Genomic DNA, 10,602 nt, shown 5'->3' on the forward strand with positions numbered 1-10,602 from the left:
GGCCAGGCCAGGCATCCCAAGATCTCTGCTGTGACATAACCTGCTCAGAGGCTCCTGTCTGCAGCCAGGACGGATTATAACGTGCAGCTCCCTGCGATAACCCCCGTAAGCCCTAAAGCCGCTCCAGGCCTTGCCTTGTGATAAGAGGCTGGGGAAGGTTAGATAAAGCCCTGACGGCAGCACGTGGCAGGCAGGACAGGGGCCTACATCTGGCGGGGACCAGGCTCGGGTGCCGGGACCCAGGCGGCTCAGGGCTGCAGCAGCCAGGCGCTATTCTTGCCGTGTTACGTAACGGCTGCAGAGGGCTCCTGCTGCTCCTGGAGGGCCAGCGCAGGGACGTTTGTGAGAGCCACAGCGTCGGCCCCTTGTCTCCTCAGCCTGCCCCGTCCAGTAGCGAGTGGACGTGCCCCCAGTCACCATTTGGGGGCCCCCAAATCCCAGGGGCTTGGAGCGGGGCTGGTGGCCACTCTTGCCAGTAGGTCCCTCTCCTCTCCCAGCCAGGACAGGGGCCCGGTGGCAAGGGGTAGACACGCACATGGGGCAGGGAAGCAGGACCCTGCTGTACGCGCTGTGGGTGGATAGGAGGCCCCAGGGCTCGCGCTCCAGCTCCCTTTGCTAGCCCAAGACTCACCTCCGTGCCCTCCCCACGGAGACACACCCAGCAGAGTGGGTCAAGGGAGGAAGCGACCCGCAGGCTGTCAGTGGGGCCCTGGAGCCTTCAGCCCGCAGAAGCGACAGCAGCAGGACTAGCTCCCCACACCCTGCCATGTCCCAGCTCAGCCTGCCCTCCTGAGTCTCGTCTCCCAGGCCTGCTCCCCCTTTAACTTCACCCCCAAGGCCTCCAGCAAAGGGACCCACTAGCTCCCAATGGGACAGTGGCCTTAACTGTGGAGACACCTGTCTGCTAGGGTCTGGACTGAGACCCACCCAACTCATGTCACACACGAGGCCCACTTAGCTATGAGAGGGTCACTGCTTCCAGTCTGACCCACACTGGATTTGAACTAACAGCTGCTGGGGGACCCACCATTTGCTGGGACCCCCACAAAGCGCCCTGGCCCCTTAATTTGGGAAACAAAACTTTTTAAAAAGCAAGAGGAAGGAGGAGCTGCCGGCTTCCTTCCGGAGGCGAGGCCTGGCCAACGGGGCTGCTCTTGAGAGTCCCTCCAGGTGCTACAGACCTTGGTCAGTCTGGCCCAAAGCTGGTGAGCCGGGTTCAACGGCCCAGGCAGGAAAAGCGAGTGCACCCGGGTGTTTCATTTGCAGGTGCAATTGTGCAGATCAGATACTTCCCCGTGCAAGTGACCCATTGTGCATCTGCTCAGCTGTTTGCACGGGACGTGCAAAGAAGGCTCAAAGTTGCACGCCCCAGGCACTGTCTCCTTCGGCCCCCGGAGCTCTGAGCTGGGTCACAGTGTCCAGCCCTCAGAGCGAGGCAAGCGTAGAAACACACCTAGGAGAGCGCGATGGCTCCCGGTACCCGCTCCTCCAGCTAAGGACACCAAATCCTGCACACGCCTGCCTGATCCTGCTCAGGGCGGCCAGAGCCATTTTAAGTAACAGTCTAAATTAAGATGCCTTGGCTGGCTAAGCCCCCAGCAAGGTGCCAGCTGTCATCACTCGGGAGCCCCGGGGCAGAACCCGCTTTCCCTTGGGGTGGTGGGGAAGGGAAAACTTTCCACAGGCCTCGTGTCTCAGGGAGTGTCTCTGCCCGGCTGGAGCAGCGCTGAAACCCAGTGGGCCAGGGATAGAGGTGGAAGAGCTGAGTGTCCCCGGAGAAGCCCTGGGAGGGAGAAGCAATTTCTCCCTGCCTGGGCCGAGAGGCAAATGCTGGTGCAATATTTCCAGGGATTTCCGAAGCTTCGCTGGACCAGAGCAGAGCAGCAGCATCCCCCAGCCCGCAGGGACCGGTGACAGGTGCATCAGGGAAGGGGCAGGAGACACTAATGGTCAGGTAGGCAGGAAGCTTGTACCCTCACCCCCCATCAGGGTTTTATTTCCCAGATAATACTGGAGCGGTGGGTGTCAGCCCGCTAGCTGCCAGACCTCCCCTTGCACCCTGCTTGGGACCTTGTGGCAGGGAGTGCCGTAGGCTAGTGGTGCACTGGGTAAAGAAGTGAGCCCTTCCAGCGTGCTCCAGGGTGGGTGTAGACAGGGGTGATTAGAGCAGGGGCTGCCCTGAGCCGGTCACGCACAGGGCTGGGATGCAAGGGAGGGCAGCAGAGAACCAGGGCTGCCCCCAGCCAGAGGACACTGGACTGCACGGGCCAAGGGGCGGCTCAGAGTCGGCTTCCCCTCTGCCCTCCAGGCTGGACCATGTCAGGGCTGTGCTAGTGACAGGTCCAGGGCTCCCTTTGTCCCCCATTTCCCCCACCTCACTAGAAATCTGGGTGCCCAGAACAGTCCAGGAAACGCCAGGGCAGCTCGGCTGCAGTGTTCACGAGTTATCCCGTTACAGACAGACAGAGAAATGCCAGCAAGCTGCGTGCCGGGCTGTCGCATGTTCTGCCAACGAGTAGGGGCCCCTTCCCTGGCGAGGCCTGGGGCTTCAGACCTGGTGGTCTGGGGTCTGCGCCCCTTCCCCAGCAGAGAGGAGGCCTGGACCTGGTGATTTAATTTACCCCTTCAGTGCTGGACTCGGCCCCAGCTCTGCCAGGGAAATGGGCTTTGCAGCTGCCATGTTCTCCTGTGTGGGGATAGGATGGGGGGCAAGGAGAACCCCCCCCTTCTCCTTTCTCATCAAACGGACAAGCAGGTGCTTTCAGAGCTGGACACGTGGGGCAGCAAAGGGTCTCTGTGTCGCTAGCAGCATACGGGACGGACGCAGGACTCTGGGGTGCAGAGAGCAAGCCCCTGCAGCCGGGTAGCGGCCCAGCCTGCTGGGACTGGGGCACGCACACTCCCTCCTCGCCCGCCCCTAGCAGGAGAGGAATTTGGGTTGAGAGGCCAATGGAAGGGGCAGTTGGGGAGGGGCACAGAGGTTCCCCCCCACCCAGCTGGGTCCCCCCGATGGCAGGTGGCCCAGAGGCTGGGCGCTGCTCTGCATCCCCAAAGCTCCCAAGCTGCCCCAGCCCTCAGGCGATGGCTTTACGGCCAGCTCTGCACCTGGGTCACAGCTCACGCTGCTCGGGGGCGGGGAGTCTAATCCCAGTTTGGTCTCAAGGGCGAATGGAGCCATGTGCCAAGATCAGCCTCTGGTGCCCGTCAGTCCCAGCTGCCCCTGCGAGCGGCCCAGAGAAGCCAGGGCTCCCCCCAGCCTCACCACAGCGCGACCGGCCCCTGGGCAGGGGAGGGGGGTCTGGGCCTGGCCCAGCCTCGCTGACCTGGACTTGCATTGCAGAGTCATCACCCAGGGGAGAAGGGCATCCGGGGGCTCCTGGAGCAGGGTGGGCAGGTGGTGCTGTGCCAGGCCCTGCTCCCTCTGAATGGGCTGCATGACAGATGACAGCAGTGGAAGAGAGCGTGCTGCAGACCTGGAAGACCAGCCTGGATGCCTCGGACCCAGAGCTGCACTACGAGGAGGAGGAGGAGACGGAGGAGGCCGAGCTCTCTGACGCCAGCAGCATCCTCTCCGACGACTCCGTCTACCCCTGCTACGAGCCCGCGCCGGCTGCGGATTGGGGGCACTTGCCCACCTTCTACCAGTGCTGTGCCCGGAACAACGCCAGGCTGCTGCAGGAGATGCTGGCCCTTGGAGTGAGCCGGCCGGAGGTCACAGAGCTGGATATCAATGGGCGGGTAAGCATTCCCGCGCCGTGGGCAAGGAGCCCCTTGGGGGGAGACCGGGATGACTAGCAAGAGGATTCCTAGTGAGGCGGCTGGACACAGACAGACCCCGCGGCTCCTCCTGGCTCCCAGCCCACACTCCGCACCCGTCTCCTTGCTAAGGCTGGAGCCAACCCCGTGGCTGGCCAGGTGCATCGTGGGAGGGGCAGAAAGGCTCCCCCTGCTGGAGGCGGCATACGGGGACTAGACACACCAGTCCAGCACAGCCCAGAGGCAGGAATAGCAGACTGGATGGACCCTTGGACTGCCCTTTACCTGGAATCCTGTTGGTTCCCAGCCCCATAACTACTCTCGTGCTACAAACCATTTTCCCATCATGCACTTTGGCAGCACTGGAGAGGGTACATGAGGCCCTGCAAGAGGGGCAAGTGCTATGGGGGGGTGGGGGCACAGTGGGGAAGACTCTAGCGTTCACTGACACACTGATTCTGAATGCTCCTCCCCAGAATGGGCTCATGGTGGCCTGCTTCAAGGGCTTCGTGGACATCGTGACCCTGCTGAGCAAATGCCCCTACGTAGACATCAATCACCAGGATAATGACGGGAACACGGCACTCATGATCGCCGCCCAAGCAGGTAGGAGCTGCGGCATGCCGGTGCTGCGGCTGCACCCAGGAGCTCCCCAGAGTACAGGGGCATGGAGCGCTCACTGAAATTAGAGGGCAGCTAAACAGGCAATGTCCAGTTATCCTGCAGCAGCGAGTTCCACAGATTATTACAGAGGCATGTTCTCAGCTACCCCAGTGATGGGAGCCTTAACAATAATGTCTCATTTCCAACTTGCTGCCCACTCCCACCCTCACGTTCTTCTCTGAGAGACAGACCTGGTTCCCAGACTAGTCGCCCATGAGAAATAACCAGAAATAACTCAATGGCAGGGGCTAGAAAACAGCCTCCTTTCTAAGCAGTTCAGCCTCACACAGCAGCTGGTCATCGCATTTTGCCTGGACACAAAAATGCAACACCCCCTTTGCGCCCACCCCCCCAGCAGAGGAACAAAAATCCCACAGAAACCATGGCTGGCATGTTCCCAGGGGCCTACAGAAGTCAGAACATCCTGCCCTGCGATCAGGCCTCATTACAGTAGCAGTTTTTAAAACATTAAGTCATTTAATTCCAACGTTCAGGTTCCTACAACGATGTCCCCTTGGGCTCAGAGCAGCCCCTGCCTGAGCAGTGCTGTGTAGTGGACCAGATCCTACGCTGGTGTCAATCACCAAAGCTACACTGAAATCAGTGAAGCTACAGTGATCGACACCAACTGAGGATCTGGCCCGTTACGTTGCACATTTAGGGCCTGATTCGCCTCTCCCTAAGCCAGAATAATTCTACTCACTTCAGCATGGCTACCCCCAATCTACACCCCAGGACGGGGGGGAAGAGAAGCAGGATCTTACTAAGGTAAATAGGAGGGAAACATGACCCAGCTGTCACCCAGCTGTGTTCCCCGCAGTCTAGGAAACTGCACTCTTGGATTCTTTCCTGGTTTACCTGCAGAGGGGCTGATGCATTAACTAAGTTTTTTGCATTTAATTTCCTAGGATTTTAAAAAGTCAAACCCATGCATGATCACTCTGGTTCACTCCCCTGTAAGCACCGCACTGGGGCCTTCATGAACACATGCCCCAGTCACACCGCTAATGCATGCAGCCTTCAGTGAGTGGGCGCTAAATACTCATTTCTTGTTATGTTTTGAAATTCTAATGCAGCTTCTCTCTCTCTGCCTGTCAAGGACACGTCACAATAGTTAACTATCTCCTGAACTACTACCCCATGCTGGAGATCGAGAGGAGGGACGTGCGGGGCCTGACGGCGCTGATGAAGGCAGCAGTGCAGGGGCAGAAGGAGTGCGTCACTGCACTGCTCCTGGCAGGTGCATTGCTCTCTCGGGTGTCTCAGAGAATTGCTGGGCAAGGGCCAAGCTTAGGGGGAAAGTTTTTTGACTCATTTGAAAATCCCAGTAAAGATGAGGCCATTGTAACTTTAACATGTGTTAGCTCAGCGCCCCGCCTAGGGGTTACCTTGGCCGTCTAACTCACGTTAAAACTGACAACTGCCTCGTCTGCCCTAGGATTTTCACCTGAGTCAAATACACTTGTTTCCTAGGCTACATCTTCGCAGCCAGAAGGTGTGTTCACATGGATCGCTCTCGCCATGTAAAATCTGAGTGAGACAAGATGCTGTTTTTTACCTCAGTGTCGCCAGTCAAGGTTATTCCCAGGGGAGGTATGCAGGGTTGACCTCAGCTAGCTCTTCAGGTTATGTGTACCCTGCAAAAAAAACCCTGCGGCCGTGAGTGTCAGAGCCTGGATCATAGAACCATAGACTATCAGGGTTGGAAGGGACCTCAGGAGGTCATCTAGTCCAACCCCCTGCTCAAAGCAGGACCGATCCCCAACTGACTCGGGCTCAAGCCATGGGGCTAAATCAACAGTGTAGACGCTCGGCCTCAGGCTGGAGCCTGGGCTCTGAAACCCGCTGCAGAGCCCGAGCGAGAACATCTACGCTGCTTTGGGAGAGGTACCCGAGTGAGCAAGCTTTAACATAGGTAGCTTGGTACCTGTCGCAGGGAAGCCTGGACCTTGATTCTGCTCTCAGGCTGTGCCACTGGGACCTGCGCGAGCTAGCTTACAGCTAACGTGGGTGCGTCCACACTCGCTGCAATCACACCTGCAACTGCAGCGTAGACGGGCCCACGACCTCTTCCCGGGTGACTGGGGTTAGAATCCCCCGCTGGGCCTTGCTCCTTGTTTTTGGCTGCCATCTAGCGCTCATTCAGTGTTCCATCAGCAGATCTCAAAGCACTTTACAAAGCTGGCCAGTCTCATTCACCCTCATTTTACAGATGGGGAAACTGAGGCAGAGTGGTGCCACGACTTGCCTGTGGTCGCTCAGCAGGCCAGTGGCCAAGCTGGGAGCGGAGCCCAGGCCTGTTCAGGGCACTATCCACTAGGTCACCCTGCCTCCTTCGTTTTGGTCTAAAAGCTTTTTCCCATCCACGAAGCCTGTGATGAAGCTGTTTGGAACAGGCCGGCTCTCAGACTCTGACCCAAGCCACTTGCCTTTATGCAGCCAAGGGGTTCGTTTTTATAACGGGCCCTTTCTTTACCCCCTGTGGTCTCAGGAGCTGACCTGACAGCGGTGGATCCTGTCCGGGGGAAGACAGCCCGGGAGTGGGCAGGTCTGACTGGGCGCTTCGAGACCATGGTACAGATCCGAAACATCCTGCAGCGGCCCCGAGCTGAGCAGTTCAGTGACCAGTACCGGCCCGAGTGGCCGATGCTGCCCGAGTTGGTGGCCAAGGCACTGGCCACTAAATCCAGGTGCGAGAGGCTGTTGGAGAAGATCTGCTCTACCTTCAGCATCAACCTCCCCCATGACCCTGAGGCGGACGGGGTGATGGACCACATGGTCCGGATGACCACATGCCTGGCCAGCCCCTTTGTTGCTACGGCCTGCCAAACCATCTGCCCCGGGAGCCCCCCCGAGGTGGGCAAGCAGAGGCTGTCAGTGCCAGAGATCCTCAAGGAGTACACGCCGGATCCCGATGCCAAGTCCGAGCCCGGCTCATCCTCCTGCAACGGCCAGGCTGTGTCAGAGACCCGCGTCCTGGTCCCGTACCGGAGCACCTCCGGCATGCTGAGCTTCCTCCCCCTGCGGCTACTGCGCAGGAACAGCGTCTTCCCCGGGGGCCACATCCCCAAAATCAAACTGGTCAAGGCCACCTTCCCCCCGGCCTGCAAGGAGAAGCTGCCGCGGTTGCGGAAGAACAAGAACACGCTGGAGCTGCCCAAGTGGAAGTTCAAGGAGCTGAAGGAGGAGAGGAAGAAAGCCGCCGAGGCAGCAGAGAAGCAGAAGGCGACGATGACGAAAACGAAGACAAGCAAAGGGAAGAAGTCATAGGGGAGGGGGGTGCTCCTAGCATGGCAGCTGGCCATGCCCGGGGGCTTTGGGGTCAGGCCCCAGGGCCGCCTCAAGGACACGCTCGCCCTGTCTGCTGTTTGGGGGGCTGCCCTGCTCTGAAAGGGCATTTCACCAAGGGGCAGATCAGAGACCGGCCGGTGGGCTCAGCAGTGAGAACGAGACATAGGGAGCTTCAGACTGCGTGTGAACGATCAGCTAAACCCAACCGAGAACCCCCAGCCCCAGTGCCCCGCAGGGCCCTGCCCAGCCCCAATCAACAAAACCCCACGGAGCACCCCAGTCCCAGCACCCCCCAGGGCCCTGCCCAGCCTCACTCTGTTACCCAGAACCCTCTGAGGCCCTGCCCGGCCCCAGTGCCCTAGTCTGTTACCCAGTGCCCCAGTCTTCCCAGGGCCCCCATTCTCTGTTACTTCCACCCAGTACCCAGGGCTGATGCCCAGAACTTGCACTTGATTTTATGACCTTCCCGGACTGTAGTCACCACTCGCTGTGCTGCGGGAACAGCTGCTCCAGCTCACACGTGACGCTCCCGCTGCCCCAGGGCCGGAAATCACTGGGAACGACAAAACGTGGGTGGAGAAAGGCCAAAGACTTGAACTCATGTGGAGACCGATGTTTGGCCCAAGGAGGCAGCTTCCCTGGGGCTGGGGGCGTGGGAAGGGCGAGCGGGGAATGGGGGTTCTCCATCACTTTGGCGTCGGAGATGTTTTACTTCGTGCAACGCACAAAACGTGCCGGGACATGGCTGCCGAGGGCACCACCTGGCAGTGAAGCTGGCAGCGTAAGGTACGTGGACATTCCTCCAGCCCCGTGCACTGGGATTCACACCCCTGCGCTGAGCCCCTTTGGGTCCTAGTGCCAGGGAGCGCCCGGCTTGTAACAGAGGAAGGAAACAATCAGGAACATTCCAGAAAGGGGTGAAATTCTGACCCCTCCCCCCTATTATTTAGGTCCTCATCTGGCTGCGATTTCACAGAACGCGACTGTTTAAATTAAACTGAAAGCGGTTGCCAGGAAATCAGCGTTGATGAGTATACCAAACCCCAGGGCTGACGATGCCTTGTGCTCTTTTCACTAGCGTCTTCCGTCCAGGGGGATCCAAGTGCTTGGTGGGTATTAAACTTCCTCACTCCAGCGTCGGCCCCCTGTTACTCATGGAGCTGCAGAGAAGCCAAGTGACTTGCCCAAGGTCAGACCACTAGTAGCAGAGCTGATACGACGACCCAGGAGCGCCAGGTCCCCTTCTGTAATCACGGGCCCCCACTCCCCTCCCGGAGCTGGAATGACAACCCAGGAGCCCTGACTCCCCATCCCCAGCTCCAACCACTAGCCCCACTCCCCTCCCAGAGCTGGGAACTAGGACACCTATTGAGCCTAGTCCCCAGAGTCACTTCACCGTTCGGTGGAAATGCAGCTACCTCTGGGGAGCAGCACAGCGCAACAGCTCGAGGCAGGATGACATCACACCCAGTTCAAACTGCAGAGGGCACAGACTGCAATGGCGGCAACTGGGAAGCAGCCAGGAGAGCCCAGAGCCCGCACGAGGAGCCGGGGGATCTTCCCAGAGCACGGTCACAGGTGCTGAGAGGCGGCACCTGCCGCAGCGGGGCCCGCAGTGCAGAAGCAGGACATGGGCTTCTCAACCGTTTTCTTTCCGCCCCCCGCAACATGCTACAAAACCACCCCTGCCACAACAACGGGTTTCATGCAGAGCCCGTAGATGAAGAGCCAGGGCTGGCCGCAAGGGGTAGCCAGCAGGGCCGTTGTCTGGGGCCCCACGCCACACGGGGCCCCGTGAAGCGAAGCTGTTCGGGCTTCGGCTTCAGCCTCGGGTGGCGGGGCTCAGGCGGGGCCTTTGCGCCCTGGGCCCCAGCGAGTCTAACATTGGCACTGCTCTCCGGTTTGCTTTGGCAGACCCCCTGAAACCTGCCCACGGCCTTGCTGAGAACCGGGGCTCTCCTGAATCACCTGCCATGGGCTGAGACAGCCGACCAGCTTAGAATCATAGAATCATAGAATATCAGGGTTGGAAGGGACCCCAGAAGGTCATCTAGTCCAACCCCCTGCTCGAAGCAGGACCAATTCCCAGTTAAATCATGGCTTAGCGCCACCCGCCGCGGTAACCCTGTCAGCGCATTCCTGAGGCAGGAGCAGGGGAGGGTCAGCAAGCTGGTGCTTAATGGGAGTGCAACGGCAGCTCCTCTGAGCATCCAGCTGCAGCGGACCCACACGGGTCCCTGCGCCCCATGCCCCATGCCCCCAAGCTCTGGCAGGAACAGCCCCCAGAGGGCACTCGCGCTGGCTCCAGCCTCGTGGCATGGCCAGGTTAAGGGAGCGGGGATGTGCTGTGCTTGGTGCATTGTCCCCTACATACAGCGCCTGGCTCAAGGTGGGATGGGAACACACCTCCCGCCACCCGGGCCAGGCCAGGAGTGGAGAGGGGACGGAGGTTCCTGCTGTGGGGTCCTGGCTGAGATCAGATGCTGTGTAGTTACCCAGGATCGCCCCTCTCTAGGACTCTCCCCAAAACGGAGTTCAGTTAAAATGAACCAGCAGCCACAGCCTGGGCCATGAGCAGCAGAACGGAGAGGACTGGGCAGCCCCAAGAACAGGAAGGGGATGGGAAAATCAATACACTCCACCTCCTGGAGCAGCGCTCAGAGTCCCCCGCCCTAGATGGAGGTGGGCAATGCTTTTCCCTAGCAAGTCAGACTTCTGGTGTGGCCGGTGGGATAAATTCCCACCCCTCTGCAGCCTGGATTTAGTTGGCTTAATCGCATTGAGCTGTGCCCTAATGCTAGATCACATATGGGACAAAGCCGCAGGGCTGGAGCCACCCTGGCAGGGTCTCTAAGGAGCCTGGCCTCTTGGGGCCTGAAACAGATACAAGCT

At 59.5% G+C, this 10,602-nt stretch overlaps 1 protein-coding gene across 1 annotated transcript; it reads left to right on the plus strand.

The window, feature by feature from the left end:
• The first annotated feature begins 3,644 nt into the window (after positions 1 to 3,644).
• Positions 3,645 to 7,689, plus strand: ANKRD33 (ankyrin repeat domain 33). The gene is made up of 4 exons (XM_073319195.1): positions 3,645 to 3,738; positions 4,233 to 4,362; positions 5,519 to 5,659; positions 6,911 to 7,689. The coding sequence occupies exons 1-4, from the start codon at positions 3,682 to 3,684 to the stop codon at positions 7,687 to 7,689; spliced, it is 1,107 nt and encodes a 368-aa protein (XP_073175296.1). The 5' UTR covers positions 3,645 to 3,681.
• Positions 7,690 to 10,602: the final 2,913 nt, after the last annotated feature.

This window comes from Lepidochelys kempii, chromosome 20 (genome assembly GCF_965140265.1).
Source record: "Lepidochelys kempii isolate rLepKem1 chromosome 20, rLepKem1.hap2, whole genome shotgun sequence".
Taxonomy (NCBI): Eukaryota; Metazoa; Chordata; order Testudines; family Cheloniidae; genus Lepidochelys; species Lepidochelys kempii.

Coding starts and splice junctions, on each gene's coding strand:
- ANKRD33 (XM_073319195.1), top strand. CDS start 3,682: ATGCTGGCCCTTGGAGTGAGCCGGCCGGAGGTCACAGAGCTGGATATC. Junction 3,739..4,232: donor AGCTGGATATCAATGGGCGG/GTAAGCATTCCC, acceptor GCTCCTCCCCAG/AATGGGCTCATGGTGGCCTG. Junction 5,660..6,910: donor CACTGCACTGCTCCTGGCAG/GTGCATTGCTCT, acceptor CTGTGGTCTCAG/GAGCTGACCTGACAGCGGTG.